Source organism: Toxotes jaculatrix, chromosome 1 (assembly GCF_017976425.1).
Source record: "Toxotes jaculatrix isolate fToxJac2 chromosome 1, fToxJac2.pri, whole genome shotgun sequence".
NCBI classification, from domain to species: Eukaryota; Metazoa; Chordata; class Actinopteri; family Toxotidae; genus Toxotes; species Toxotes jaculatrix.
In genome coordinates, this window is record NC_054394.1 from 31,106,126 (window position 1) to 31,121,118 (window position 14,993).

Consider the following 14,993-nt stretch of genomic DNA (forward strand, 5'->3'; position numbering starts at 1 on the left):
ATACAGCACAGTTTGACGATGGTGTGGTGTTGGAAAGAAAAAGAGCTTATTCTCAAGCCTATTCATCAGCTGCCATGCAGTGATATGTTGCCAAGTTTTGACCGAATCCATAAAGTGTGCTGGTACTTTCGAGCAAGGTGAGCCTTAAACGAAATGTTGGGTGAATCAGTATTATAAAGGTTTGAAAATTAAACCGTCTCCCTGTGTGTCGTTCGAAGGAGCTGCAGCTCAGCAGCATCCTACGGTGATGGTAGACATGACACTGTGTGCACTGATGATTGATTTTACCACGCCATGATGATTTTAGCAGGAGCCTCAGTGTTTCCTGACGTCCAAACCAGATACAAATATTTTAAAAATTATTTATAAAGCATGTAAAGATAAAATCCAGGTGAAAATCTGTTGAATTCAAATTACTCCATTTGGAAGATAGAAGAGGGAGAATGAGCAGCTGATGTTGCTCTAGTTCATGTTATAGTGTATGCTGCAGGAAAATTTTAGCTACTATGTTGAGCCATTCCTCATTTATGCTCATGTTTTTCTTCACATGCTCCCAATCAGGCAGATTCCTAATATGATTATAATGCAGAAATCCGTCAGAGGTGGATTCTCCTCAGCACAGAGCAGAAAGCTGAAATGACAGCACAGAGTACAGTTATCCCTGAAAAGCTTTTGTGTGTGTGTCTGTGTTTTGGTACGCTGTTCCTTTAATAGGTTGGCACACATATTCATGTACCCCCTTAATCTCCTCCCCTGTTCTACGGCTTACAGAGCAGCTCAGTGCACTTCTAACCAACACGTCACTCCTCTACGCTCGCTGAGCCAGACACCAGTTTCCCCTGCTGCAGGGAGAAATGGGATCAGGCTTCAGGGGCCATGGCTGCATTCACATGTATAAGAGCATTAATCATACTTTAAATAGTCGATTCATTGATTAGTTCATCTATCTGCTTCTTTTCTTTGTCATATGTGATTGTAAACTGAATGTTTTTGGTTTTTGAACCACTGATCCAATAAAACTAGCAAAAAAACCATATTCCCGGGCTTTGGGAAATATTCACTGTTTTATGACATTTTATAGACAGCAGTTAATTGAGCAAACAGTGGGCAGATTAATGGATAATGAAAATCATTAGTTCATCATTTCATCATTGGTACGTATAATTTGAAAAGGCTGGTGGTTTGTTTCTGGGCTATTGTGTGGAATTGCTCTGTACTCGTTCACGTTATCATTTGCAGCACATGCATATACTTCTGACAGCTGATCACTTCTTAACATCTAATTTCTCTGCATCAGTGGGTTTGATAGCCATCGAGCCCTGAGTGGGGGTTTCTCTATGGCTTGACTTTCCAGCCATTTTTTAGATTGAAATAATTGAACCACTCTTCCATCATGGAAGTTTACAGCCAAGTACCAAGCCCATGTTTTTCCTGTGTAAAAGATTAGTTAAGGAACATTAAGGGGAAAGAAGAGGGTCATAAATGGTGGAGAGAGCCTTTGAGAAATCTTAAGGTTGCTGTACAAGTCGACCTCAGCGTTTGCTGTGGAATGTAGGAAGTAAGCCACTCTGTAATTACCCCTGGGCCTGCCTCTTATGGTCTGTCATTGGCTAACAGAGAGTGGAGACCTTTGTCGTAGCCAATAGCAGACTGCCTTTCACTCCTTTAGTGGAGCAGAATCCGTGCCAGTCACTGAAAAAGCTCAGAGGCTGGAGTGAAGGGAAGGGAAGGGAGAATAGTTGTGGTAGTGACCGAAAAGAACTATCAGTTCCAGCAGCTACCCCCCCCACCTCCTCCCAGCCCCCGAACACACACATCTCCCACCCTCTGAAACGTAGCAGGAAGGCCTCGCCACTCAGGGCGCCTGTGCTACAGGGCAAAAAATCAGGATGGCACATTCTTTAGGGCCAACCATGCATGTAATTCCTAAAAGCAGTGTGTATCTCTCTCTCTCTCTCTCTCTCTCTCTCTCTGTGAGAATACTGAGATGGTTTATTAGAAAAAAATCTGTTCACAAAATAGCAGCTTATTCTCACGTTTCTCTCAGACTTAGAGGTGTCTGATTTAAGTGTCTCTGATGAGGTTTCACCATCTTTCTTTTCTCCACCTCCATCTTAATCATTTTGTTGTCTTCCTGGCCGAGTCCGTGTTCAGTCAGTGCAGTCTAAGGGATCGACTGTCTCAGAGAGTGAGATGAGATTTCTGATATAATAATACTGCTGATTGAAAAGCACCGAGGAGTTAAGGTAACTTACAGACGGGAGGCCGCTGTTGTCTCCACTTCCATTGTTTCGGATGTAAACATGACCTTAGCTCTGTGGGCGTGGTAGACAACAGTGGCAAGGAGAGTAAGGAATGCACTCGACTTGATGGTGGTTGAGCTGCCGTGGCATCATGGCACCCGGGGAAACCAATCATAGTGAGACAATATAGAAGCCAATTTTCCAGCTACCTCTGCACCAGCTGTGAATTAATACATCAATGATGAAACACAAGTTTTTTCCATTTTAAGCCCCAGCTGACTCAGTTTGAGGATGAGATTAGAGTAGATGGGTAACAGCACCCTGTAGTGTTTGGTACAGGTTGTTACTAGGATCAGATAAAGCTCGTAGCTGCAGTGGTGGACATGTGCCACACTGCTGGTCATTCAGAAAACAGAACACCTATGTTTCTGGGCAGTAGACACAGCACTGCCTGCTTGCTGTCTGCCTGCACCTTTTTATTTCCTTTTTTATTACAGGTAATACTCAAAGCAATGGCAGAAGTAATAAGGTGAAAGGCAGTCTAGTTTTAAACTTCAAATATACAGAGCTCCCGGACTCTATATTACTAACAGTTTTCATTTTTCTCAAGCACAGCGCCTTAAGAAAAAAACAGAGCTTAGTAAGTACAAGTTACTGTATTTGTCCACTTCTATTCTAGGAGTTTGCTGCCCTAACAAAGGAGGTGAACGTGTGCCGGGAGCAGCTTCTGGAGAAGGAGGAGGAGATTGCAGAGCTGAAGGCCGAGAGAAACAACACGCGGGTTGGTAGAATGTGCTGGTGCACACACAGTTTCTCTCTCACACGCATTCACAGCTGTTCCCTATCAGTTTATATTTCAGATGACAACAAACAAACGTGCATTACACATTCAAACACAACACAATCTTTACTGAGCACCTCTGATGGGGAAAGTTTGGTTGACCTGTGTACAGCTCTAGAGGTCCCCGTCAGATTCCTACATGTCTCTGTCTTGGGTGTAGGTGGTTGTCATGACGCTGCCTGACAAATCAGTTTCTATGCTCTATTCCAAACCAACAAGGTACAGGTGTTGCAAATTGCTCACTCATCAAAATATTTCAGCCGCTGACAATAGATTTCATCACAGTCACTGTGTGCGGAGAAGGAGTGGTACCACACGTCAGCGCTGTCTCTGACTATGTCCTGTTAACTCTTACATGCTGTTGTATAGAACCACTGAGACCTTTGGCCTGCCACGCAGGATGAGGCATTTGAAACCATAATGTCAAACACTCACTACGATTTCAAACATGGAGAAAATTCGATGGTGTAAAAGTGAACTTAAAAACAGGAATCTGCGTGGGCATCACTTTCCATGGACTCACACTTCTGGCTTTTTGAATTGTGATGAATCTGTGATAATACAACAGCTCTAAACTAATCACATCTTCACCAAAGCTCTATGTTGGCTATGGAATAACAACAGCTGGATGCTGATGTGTCGTGGCAGGACAGATTTCTGTCTAACAAGGTGGTTGTTGCCATCAAATGTGAGCTGCTGATGAGAAATGGGTTTGATCTGATGGTTTTCTAACCTGTTAACACTTGTCACACCGTCTCTTGTGTGTCCAGCTCCTGTTGGAGCACTTGGAGTGCCTAGTGTCTCGCCATGAGCGCAGTCTGAGGATGACAGTGGTGAAGAGACAGGCTCAGTCTCCAGCAGGCGTCTCCAGTGAAGTGGAGGTCCTCAAAGCCCTTAAGTCACTTTTCGAACACCACAAAGCCCTCGATGAGAAGGTACGACTGCGTGACTGATTTTGTGTGTTTTAAAGAAGTGGTTTCTGTACATGTGTGTGCTTATTAAAAGGGGCACTACATATGTTATTTGATTTGATTATTGCTGGACAAAGAAAAGGGTGAGGGAGGGAGGGAGGGTTTATTTATATTTATTTCATATGCTTTCTAGGTAAGAGAAAGACTGCGTGTCGCCTTGGAAAGGTGCAGCGCACTGGAGGAGCAGCTCACCATCTCACACAAAGAAGTAAGCAAACACAACTTACAATGACAATAAATAACAAAATACAACATTTTTCTGAAACTCGTTTATCTGTGTTACGCTTCACAGAAATTAAAAGGTTTAATAGCTTTCAAATGTTTGGGAAATTGAATGACCATAAACTGAATGATGGTTTAACATGCGGCTTTGACAGTCAGATCAAAGTTTAACAGTCAGCTGTTGCTATGTTTTTATGTGATAATAGATTGTGAGACCTTTTGCTTAATGACCTTTTGAAAGCAGGTGACCGACCAGCACAGGCATTTCTCCTGTACTGAACTGCCAGGTCATTGTTGGAAATGAGAACTGGTTCTCAATCGACTTACCTGGTTAAATAAAGGTTAAAAAAAACTTCTCTCTATATAAATCTCGGGAATTTACACTGAACTTAAGGAAGTACACTCACGTGCACATGCATGCAGAGGGTGGAAGAGTCTCGAGTCCACTGTGTATTGAATGGGATTAAGATTGACAAAAGGCCCAGAGGATCTTGGGGAAGTGTCCTAGATTCTCTCTTCTTCATGACTGTAGCACTTCATGCTACAGCCATGTTTTGTTCCTGGGAATCAGCCTGGGACCACACACACACACACATGCACACCAGCACACATAAAATCAGCCACTCTGCTTTTATTAGTCGCCATACCTCCTTAGGCAAGACAGCTTTTTGCTGTTTTGTTTTCCTCTGGTTTGGTCATTTGGCAAAGAGTGTCGGTCTGTGCAGTGTGTTCATGTGAATCTGCAACCAGAATCGTTGTGGTTTGAACTGGAGGCTCTGGGCACTCAGTGTTTTTTAGCTGCTAGGTATGATCCTTTATGTCTCTGTCCCATGTGTGTCAACACACACACACACACACACACACAGAGTACATCACAAATGATTAAAAAGTAGCAGCTAACTAGCTTAGTGCTCTTGGTTTAGTGGTTAACCAGATAATTGTTTAGACGGTTATCGCCAGCAAATGAATGACTTGACAAGGTGTTAACACACTGGTGTGTTGTGTAGTTGGCATACCTCAGGGAGCAGAGCAGCCAGAAGAGAGGGCTGGCAGATGGAACCAGCGAGGTCAACCACAACTCTGAAAACACGCCGAGCACTAATGGCAAGGTGAGGTTACTCCGCAGCATATGTGAAATGACGTGTGTGAAAGCCAAGCGGGAGACATGGCCACAGTTACTTATGTGTCACATGTGTCTACCATCTGTTCAGTAAATATTAATCAGTAAATGTTAAAAAGTAAAGGAAATCATAATTAATTATATTAAGGGTATTTACAGTATAATTTATTGTTAAATTTTAACATGTAATGTGAACTTCTTGAGGTGTTGGAGTAAGATGTTTCTATTGTTTGAGTCATGATCATCAGTGGTGGTTTGTGCTGTTGTTTAACTGAGGTGAATTGAGTCCTACGTGTTTTCTGTATATCTTGTGTGCACTTGCTAAAAACAGTTCATCCGCCCACAGCGGTCGTCGGACGGTTCGCTGAGTCAGGAGGAGGAGTCGGGACATGGGTTCGGGAAGGTTGGCGAGCTCCAGGAAGTGGTGGACCGTCAGACGGCTGATCTGGGCCAGATGAAGGAGCGCATGGCTGCTATGGCATCACGCATCAATGAGCTGGAGGAGGACCTGGATACGGCCCGGAAGGACCTCATCAAGTCCGAAGACATGAACACACGGCTGCAGAGAGATCTGAGAGAGGTAGGGACAGCACTTTTTATACGCATTTCTGTAAATGGGTTTATTTTATACCGGCAGATAAAAAAAAACAGATATAAACTTTTCCAGTTTGCTGTTTTCTGTGCCTCGGCCATCAGACCTTTCTTCTGACAGTTCTCGCCTCCCTTCCAAGGCCAGCCGAACGTTGGTTAGAGTCAAGGCCACAGAGAGAGAATACACTAATGCAAATGTTGGTGTGTGTGTGTGTGTGTGTAGTCGGTGGCTCAGAAGGAAGATATGGAGGAGAGGATCACCACCCTGGAAAAGCGCTACCTGGCAGCTCAGCGGGAGGCTACCTCCGTCCACGACCTTAACGACAAGCTGGAGAATGAAGTGGCGAACAAGGAGTCCCTCTACAGACAAGTAGGCGTCATGCTCTTTGACCAAAAGGCCTAAAAAAATCGCTATGAGTGCATTTGGTGTTTGGAGTCTCAGAGTTGTCTGCCAGCAGGAATCGCCTGCAGTTCTCTTTGGCAGTTTTCAGGCTCCTGCTAATGAATTCCTGCTGTATTCACACACTGACCAGCGCAGCAGGAGCTGAATGGGAAGCCTCGAAGACACTGGCTTGTCTCTTTACATGTACTCGCTGAGATGGAGACGTCTCTCTTCTCTTTTCTTATGGGTTTTGTCTGTCTTTGTGTCATTATGAATGCTCTCTTCCTCACTTCCTGCCCACCCCGTCCTTACCCATCCACACTCTGCGTCTCGTTTTGTCTCCCTCTTTCTCTCTCTCTCTGGCCACTCTCTTCACCTTGTAGAACTGAAAGCAAACCCTGAGGCCGGACTGTAGCACAGATGAGTCTTCGGCCTGCTTTCTCATGACTGTGTGCGTTTGGTTTGTTTGTTGCAGGCTGAAGACAGAACCCGGCAACTCCAGGAGAAGCTGGAGCTGGCTGAGCAGAAGCTGCAGCAGACCATCCGCAAGGCAGAGACTCTGCCTGAGGTGGAAGCCGAGCTAGCTCAGAGGGTGGCTGCCCTCACCAAGGTATCAGCACCTCTTCTCTGCCCTGTATACCATTCAACCCACCTTTTGGTAGTTTTGGGAATTTATGATAAACTTGAAAAGTAGATGTTGATTAGTGATCAGAGGCCTTTGTTTGAATCCTTTGACATGTCTGTTGGGCAAAATCTGCAGGCACCTGTGAAAAAACAAACTAAAACAACAGGAATTCACAAAAACTTACTTCTAACTCTATTCCAACCGTGTTTGTACCAGTACACTCAATATAATCAGAGCTATTAGATTAGTTCCTTTACATTACAACAGCTAGGAGCTCCCAGAGGAAGCTACTGAGGAAGCCATTGTTGATGTGTTCTCTAAATATCCACAGGGGCCTATTTTTAGAGGTTTGGCCCATGTTTTTATCCATTTATAGTTTCAGCAACGCTGCTGCTGAACCTACACAGGCAACTTAGCACCTTATTAGTATTAAAACTGGCTCACAGTGCATCTCTGAAACTTTAGCTTCAGCATCTCTTTTCATATCTCTGTAGTAATTAAATCCCTGTCTGTTCTGCACTTTGTTTTCAGGACTTTCCTTTAACTTTGTTTTTTTTTTTCTTTTTCATTTAATGAAACTGGGTTTGAATTTATTCTTAGAGTAACATACACATAAGACACTTGTTCAAAACAAGACACCGATTCAGTCCACCACATCACATTCAATAATAATTCAACAATAAATAACTAAATGATAAATAACAAACTATAAATTCCTTGTAACCCAAACAAGTATTATTCATAAGATTGAAACGTGGCACAGGATATAACTCAGGATTGGTGTTAATATTACACCAGTGGTCCTGCTGTGCCCAAAATCATGATAACAAAACCTGGCACTGTGTCTGTTCTGCAGTACTGTTTGAAATGAAAGTTATGACGTACAGATTCAGTTACTGTAACAGACAACACACAGTAGTGTGTACAGTATATCCTAAAATATTAAAATTGTTGAATAATCTCTAAACTTTAATTGTTTTTAATGAAAGATCTTTTCACACTTGTTTTAGTGATGAATAAATTTCAGACCATGTCTTTTGTCCCCTTTTGCTAACTCTTCAGTCTCATGTCCCGTCTAAGCTCAGACCCCGTGTCTGCTCGGTGGACCATGTGGCACAGTTACGTCATTATCTGAATTCTCCACTGTAACATCCCTCGTGTTATTTCTCATCTATCACAGCATGTTGTCTGCTTGTTTACCTCCTCTGTCTAGAAAATGAAGTGGCACCGTTCACTGAAGTCATGTTCCATTTTTGAATGCGTGTCTGTTTTCTTCCTTCAGATGCCAAGTTGAATTATTCTCATGTTAAACCAACACCCTGTTCTCTCCTCTCTGTCTCTGTGTCATGCTCTGTTTTTGTGTGGTCTTCATGCTGCCCCTACCATCTCCTTGTCAAACCCCTCGTGTGCTCTGTGTGGCTCTAAGACCCAGAAGAAGGTAGACTGGCTTTATTCACCGAGCTAAACCCCATACCCGAAACCAGACACTGGAAAACTCTATAAGTTTGGTTATTTCTGTTTCTGAACCTAACCAGGCCAATAGAAACTAATGGCAGTATTTACATTTCCAGAGCTGCTGAAAAAAAAACCTCACTGATCTGTTTTCCTAAAAGTATTTAAAATTCTAAACAAAACATGCTGTCATGAACACCTTAACTTGAGTTCTGTTGTATCTTTACATGACAGTTGCCTGGTTAAGTGCAGTTCCAGACTGGATTTCAAGATTTTTTGGTATCTTACGAAGCCTGAACCCTGGTCCTGCTTTTGTGTTTTGCTTTATGTGCTGGTGAGCTGTGTTAATCAGTACTTCACGCCGATGTCTCTCATTTTTTTCTTGAACGCAGAAAACCTTAATGTTTGGTATCTAACACAAACAGGAAGTGCCAGCTGGTTTGCTCGAGGACTTGAGGAGACCCTGCCCATTAGAGCTACTAGAAAACTGGAACAGGATGTGTCGCAGAAAGATGTTTACCCATTGGCTCTTACATAAATAAGAGCCAATAGACAGATAATATCTGCTATACACTGATTAACATTTTCAGCATACCTAACTGTAAATGAAATATTGAATCACGTACTGTTTTATGAGCCAGTAATCCACATAAAACATGTCTGTGGTTGAAAGTGGACCCTCGATGAATTGCCTTGTTCTATGTTAGATCAGCTTTGTGAGAAATATTGGCTGCTGTATTTATTTTGGTCTTTCTGTGGGTCTGGGTCTGGGTGCTGTCTCCTCCTAATGCAGCTGGTGCATGATTTTTGGCTTGTAGCTCTACGTTCACATTATATATGTACCATACGTACCTGGCTGTTGATGAGGGTTACTCCATCCTTTTGAAGGACTTCAGCTTTGTTAATAAAACCACAGACAGGACCAGGCTTACTTAGACCTTTTCTCAGCGGGATCCTTCTTCAGGATGGATGACAAAGCGCTCGGCAGGGGAGATGAAAGCCTAGCTTTACAGATACTCTCATTATCACTTAGAAGATTGACTATACTGAGCCTTTGGGATACAGATAATGTTTTTGTTGTTCCTTATTTCCAGGCAGAGGAACGCCACGGCAATGTGGAGGAGAGACTGAGGCAGCTGGAGGCTCAGCTGGAGGAGAAGAACCAGGAGCTGCTAAGGGTGGGAAAGATGGAAGAGCAGAAATCTGCTGCCATTACAAGAGGCCTGTTCCTCGCAGGTCTGCTGCTGCTGAGACAGTCTAAACATGTGCTTTGTTTAAAATGTTGTTTATCTGCTTGTGTAGGCACGGCAGCGAGAGAAGATGAATGAGGAGCACAACAAGCGTCTGTCTGAGACAGTGGACAAGCTCCTGTCAGAGTCCAACGAGAGACTCCAGCTCCACCTCAAAGAGAGGATGTCCGCTCTGGAGGACAAGGTGTTTAACAGAAGTGTAGTAACTGGTGTAGTGATGATTTACAGGTGGAACCTACTCACACATTCTGAAGTCAGTGTGATGAGCAAGCAATCTGAGGCCGCTCTGTTCTTCATCATATAAATATTTGTTGTTCCTTCACTGTGTGTGACCCACGACTGTTTGTTAATGGCATCATGCGTCGTGGTGCACGGTCAGAAACACCAGGGTGTGAGCTCGTGTCTGTCTCTCCTCAGAACGCCCTGATCAGAGAACTGGATCACACAAAGAAGCTGATTGAGGAGTCTCACCATGAGAAGGTGAGAGATCAGTTTAAATATAAGGTGATTCTTCCCCTGTATCTGTGGGGACTTTTTTTTTTTTAGAAGTTGTGGCTTTTTCTTTTTCCTTCCAGACACAGAGATTGTTTCTTAACGTAAATGTCCCGTCTTATAGGAGCAGCTCCTGATCCAGATTGAGACTATGAGGGCGGAGAGCGAGCAGGGTAGGAGCAGGAGCAACTCCTTACTGCATGGGTAAGATGGTCAGCTGGTAGAGTTCCCGCTTTCAGCCTCGAGCCTCTCAGAGCCTGTCTGATTGCTTTTTGTGTGTGTTTTCCAGACGGTCTCAGCTGGGCAGCACTCCAGATTTCAGGTATCCAGTGTCGGCGTCCTCGATGATGGACAGTAACTCAGACCATTATGGCAGCGCTCTGGTGCTCCGGCGACCTCAAAAGGGGCGAGTGGCAGCGCTCCGGGACGAGCCATCCAAGGTGACATCTCAGCTCAGCTGCTGTCGGCTTGTTTATGAACGGCATATATTATACCTCTATAAAAACTGCATGTCCACTGTCGATTCACCCTCTTGGCATTTCTGCTGACACTTTGACAGAGATGGTTAATGCTGCTTAATCCATGACGAGCAATTATGTAACCAAATGAAAAAGTGAGGCTTTATACAACATATATTGTTTGTCCAGGTGTGGCAGTTTTGACTGAGACATTAACAAACCCTATCAGCTGTTCAGTTGCTGCAGAACAAAGAAACCTGTTAGGTTTGCTTTAGATTTACTGCAAGGCTCTTTTTGTTCTTGTGCTGTCTTCCTCGTAACTCGTGTCACCTGAGTGGTGTGCTTCCTTCCTCCGCCTGTGTCAGACTAATGTTTGAGTTCTTTCTGATGATTTTCTTCTTCTCCGTTTCTTTCTGTTTGCTTCCACTCTGGACATCAGCGACATGTAAGTCAGTGTGGTGGAGATAGCAGTGACAGTTGTGTCTTTGTGGGGCATTAAATATCCAGCTAACCCCTTTATCTCTCTCTTACCTCTGTTCCTTTCCTCTGTGCCTCCTGCCTGCTTTCTCTGTATCTTTTATACGCTTTCTCCCTGCAATATCCCTTTTCTGCTTTCAATATCTGCCTTTCCTGGTACCTTTATCTCTCTCCGTGCCCTGTTTCACACCTGTATGCGTAAATGCAGGTGCAGACTTTAAATGAGCAGGAGTGGGAGCGTATGCAGCAGGCCAACGTGCTGGCAAATGTGGCCCAGGCCTTCGAGAGCGACATGGACGCCTCAGACCTCGAGGAGGATCGAGAGACGATTTTCAGCTCGGTGGACCTGCTGTCCCCTGGTGGCCAAGCCGACGCACAGACCCTCGCCTTAATGCTGCAGGAGCAGCTGGATGCTATCAACAATGAAATTAGGTACTTGCATCTACCAGAACAAGAACACCGAAACCTTGCTTCATTTAGTCTTACATTTTTCACGAGAATATTAAAGATTGTAGTGTGTTAAGTTAACGCCACCTCTCCTCCTTCCTCTTTCCCTGCAGAATGATCCAGGAGGAGAAGGAGAGCACAGCTATCCGGGCAGAGGAGATAGAGTGCCGCGTGGGCAGTGGTGACAGCCTGGGAGGACGTTTCCGCTCCATGAGCTCCATCCCTCCATCGCTCTGCCCGGGCTCCTCGTTGGGTGGCTCCCCCCCGGGCTCTGGTCACTCCACCCCCAGACGCATTCCTCGCAGCCCCAACAGAGAACTGGACCGCATGGGTGTCATGACCTTGGTAACATTTCCTTTACTTTCACAACAGCTTAACGTATTTCTATATTTTCTTTAACACTGTTTGTCTCTTTGTGCAGATTTTGTTTATTTTCTGTGCTGTAAATCTCATTATTTTGATTTGTGTACTAATATTTGTGTGTGTGTGTGTGTGTGTGTGCCTGTATGTAACCATGTGTGTATTTAACTGCCCCCTGCTTGTAGCAATATTGCTATGATCCCTACATCATCCAGAGCTCCCTCTCCCAGCAGACCTTAACTTACTTGCCCTATGGTGCAACTGGCTTCAGCCCCCCCGCTCAAGCCTTTAGCTATGCACCCTGTTTCCAGGTACCTGCAGATCTCTCCACAGCTCCCTTCCTTCCCTCTGTGGGTGGGTGCAGTCTGCCGCTTCCTCTCCGCTCTGTTGCTTTTGACATCTCAAAACAAACACAGGACACGTAAAAACAGATTATAATTAGTCTCTTTGCCTTAAAAACTAGTCATAAAAAGGGGACTTTCCCTGCTTTCCTTTTTTGTCTAAAAAAAAATGGTTTACAGAGGGTCCTCTGATGGCTGCTCATCACAAGTGGAATCAGGAAAAGATCAGCAAACATGATAACAATGTGAAACAGGGCCAGTTTTCCAGTTAGAGGCACAGGAACTTCACACATGCACCTGGGTAAGCACTATAGTTCTGGAATAGACTGTTGTGAAAAAGGTTCTTAACAGAACAGATCAGGATTTTACTGAATATTAAAGGGTAGAAGGATGACCTGAGAAACATGATCTGATCGTTTGTTCTGTGTGTGGCAGTGGAGTAATATTCAAAAAAACAATACTACAGGTGAGTGGCAGTCGATGCTCAGACAGTCTCGTGTCAGTGTTCTGTGAATATTTGAACAGTTGAGTTGAAAGGGACACACCTTTCATCTGTTTACCGGAATTCCCTTTTATGCCTGATATTAGCAGAACAAAAGTTGTTGTTCTGGTTTCGAAACGAGAGAGCACACACCCTTTCTGCACCTGTGATCTCCTCCTGCTCACCTGTGTGCACACAGAGCTGCTTTTCTGTGTGAATCACTTTGGTTTGTTTCAGGCCGTAGGTCTGTGTAACAGGCTGCCACTGCTGTGTTGTAATGTTGTCTCTTGGCTCCTGTAGACTTTTTGTTTTTTACATTAGGAACAGAGACAACAGAACCTGCCTGCCTGCTGAAGTACTGTATCTGTAGATTCATATTAACCAGACATGTTTCTGTGAGGTCTGCATTCTTTTCACTGCATCCAGACGTTATTTATCTGTTTTATTTTACTTTTTAAACACAGTTGAGTTTAAAAACTAAACAGTGGTCTGGGGTGGACGTGTTGATTCTGTGGGCTCTACAGTGTAAAGCCACTGGGTTTCCCGTTAACACTGGAGCTGGTATTACTCATCAGTCAGTCCTTTCAGGAATTTGTGATCTTGAGATTGTAAGAATCAAGTCAAGTTCATGCAGTCGCCCACATTTTTTCTGTCCTTGCAATATTTCCAGGAAGAAAAGGTCACCGGTCACTGGCCTTTTCCTTTTATGTGTCATGTTTGTTGACGTTATGGATGAAAAAATGAAGTCGTGCATGGCTTGATTGCAGAGCAGTTATTGTCTAGTTTGTGAAGTTTATTGAAGTAGGGCTGTAAAACATTACAGACATGAAAGGAGTGCTGCTTTTATTTTGGTAATGCCTGGGAAACAGCCATGTCAGCTGTGACGTATTTCTGGTTTCATGTCAGAATGTCCTAATTCCTAAATAAGAAGAATCTGGGAGAAAAGGAACATTTTGGGTGATTAAATTCATTTTTTTGCTCGCCCACTCAATTTCCTCTTCCTGTTTCCTTTTTATAGTTCACTAATTTCTTCTTTTCCATGGCCTCACCGTGTCAGTTGAGGAAAGGAAATGAGTGATTAGGTATTTTACCCCTGGGGGCAGGAGAGACTCCCATAGAAATGTGGCAAGCCGATGGTTTATTTGCTCAGTTAATGCCAGGCCTGTGAGGAATGCAGAGTGGGAAAAAAAATCCTCCTGCTTTGAAGGTGCGCAGTGGAAAATATGAGTAGCATAGCTCAGGTTCATAAATTCAGGTGTCGCGCTGTGAAGTGTATAATATCACACACTTAGCTTATAGCACTGTCACCTGTGATTTCAGCACCCTGATGTTATCAGAAGTAACCTGTCTCAGATACCGACTGATACCGAGATTCCACTGAAATCTTAGTGTTAGTATAAAAGTCTGCGCTTCACCTTCTGATTTTCTGAGTTTCCTGGAGCGAAGCTGCACCCATCCTAACCCGTCCTGACTCAGCCTCCAGTGTGGTTGTTTTGCAGTGTCTCCTGCTTTGGTGGGGTGGTGCTCTTTATTTTCCCAAGAACTGCACGTCTTCATTGCACAATTAAACCAACAGTCTCTGCGTGTGTGTGTGTGTCTGTGTGTGCGTGCGTGTGCATGTGTGTGTGTGTGTGTGTCTGTGTGCGTGTTTGTGTGTGTGTGTGTGTGTGTGTGTGTGCGTGCGTGCGTGCGTGCGTGCGTGCGTGCGTGCGTGTGTGTGTGTGTGTGTCTGTGTGCGTGTTTGTGTGTGTGTGTGTGTGTGTGTGTGTCTGTATGTGCGTGCGTGTGCATGTGTGTGTGTGTGTGCGCGTGTGTGTGCGAGTGCCAGTGACATGAGTAAATGTGTATCTTGTTCTGATTTCCTGCTCTCGTGTGTTTGTGCATGGCTTGGTTCCACTGCTGGTCTGTTGTGCGTCTCACTAACTGCTTTTCTCCTCTCTCCTTTTTTTGCCATGCTTCAGCCTAGTGACCTGCGCAAGCACCGCAGGAAGGTAAACTAGAGACCTGCTGTACAGGGCTCTGTCAGCTCCCTCTCCATTATCCTCACTCCCCTCATCTTCCAACCCTCGCCCCCAAGTGTAATCCACAATGTTCAGCTTTGATTTCTTTATTCCATCCCACCCCACAGTTCAGCACCCAGTATGAAACTATACTCCTCCATAAACTTTCAAAAACCGATTCTAAAATGCTGTAAAATAACGAGACTCTTGTTGTGATTACCCACGGTGTCTTTCTGTGGT

The 14,993-nt window shown here is 44.3% G+C and overlaps 1 protein-coding gene across 5 annotated transcripts in view; it reads left to right on the plus strand.

Annotated features, from left to right (window-relative positions):
- Positions 1 to 14,993, plus strand: part of ppfia1 (PTPRF interacting protein alpha 1) — a 34,704-nt gene that overhangs the window by 10,315 nt on the left and 9,396 nt on the right. For 3 of the 5 annotated variants that reach the window (XM_041036728.1, XM_041036745.1, XM_041036736.1), the window contains exons 3-16: positions 2,923 to 3,024; positions 3,855 to 4,019; positions 4,189 to 4,263; positions 5,285 to 5,386; positions 5,744 to 5,977; positions 6,212 to 6,358; positions 6,846 to 6,980; positions 9,542 to 9,625; positions 9,750 to 9,881; positions 10,115 to 10,177; positions 10,314 to 10,393; positions 10,479 to 10,629; positions 11,333 to 11,556; positions 11,685 to 11,916. In XM_041036728.1, coding sequence (XP_040892662.1) covers positions 2,923 to 3,024; positions 3,855 to 4,019; positions 4,189 to 4,263; positions 5,285 to 5,386; positions 5,744 to 5,977; positions 6,212 to 6,358; positions 6,846 to 6,980; positions 9,542 to 9,625; positions 9,750 to 9,881; positions 10,115 to 10,177; positions 10,314 to 10,393; positions 10,479 to 10,629; positions 11,333 to 11,556; positions 11,685 to 11,916 — 1,926 coding nt within the window. Of the gene's footprint in view, positions 1 to 2,922; positions 3,025 to 3,854; positions 4,020 to 4,188; positions 4,264 to 5,284; positions 5,387 to 5,743; positions 5,978 to 6,211; positions 6,359 to 6,845; positions 6,981 to 9,541; positions 9,626 to 9,749; positions 9,882 to 10,114; positions 10,178 to 10,313; positions 10,394 to 10,478; positions 10,630 to 11,086; positions 11,093 to 11,332; positions 11,557 to 11,684; positions 11,917 to 14,993 lie in introns of all 5 variants that reach the window. The other 2 variants (XM_041036714.1, XM_041036722.1) reach the window with 1 other exon arrangement.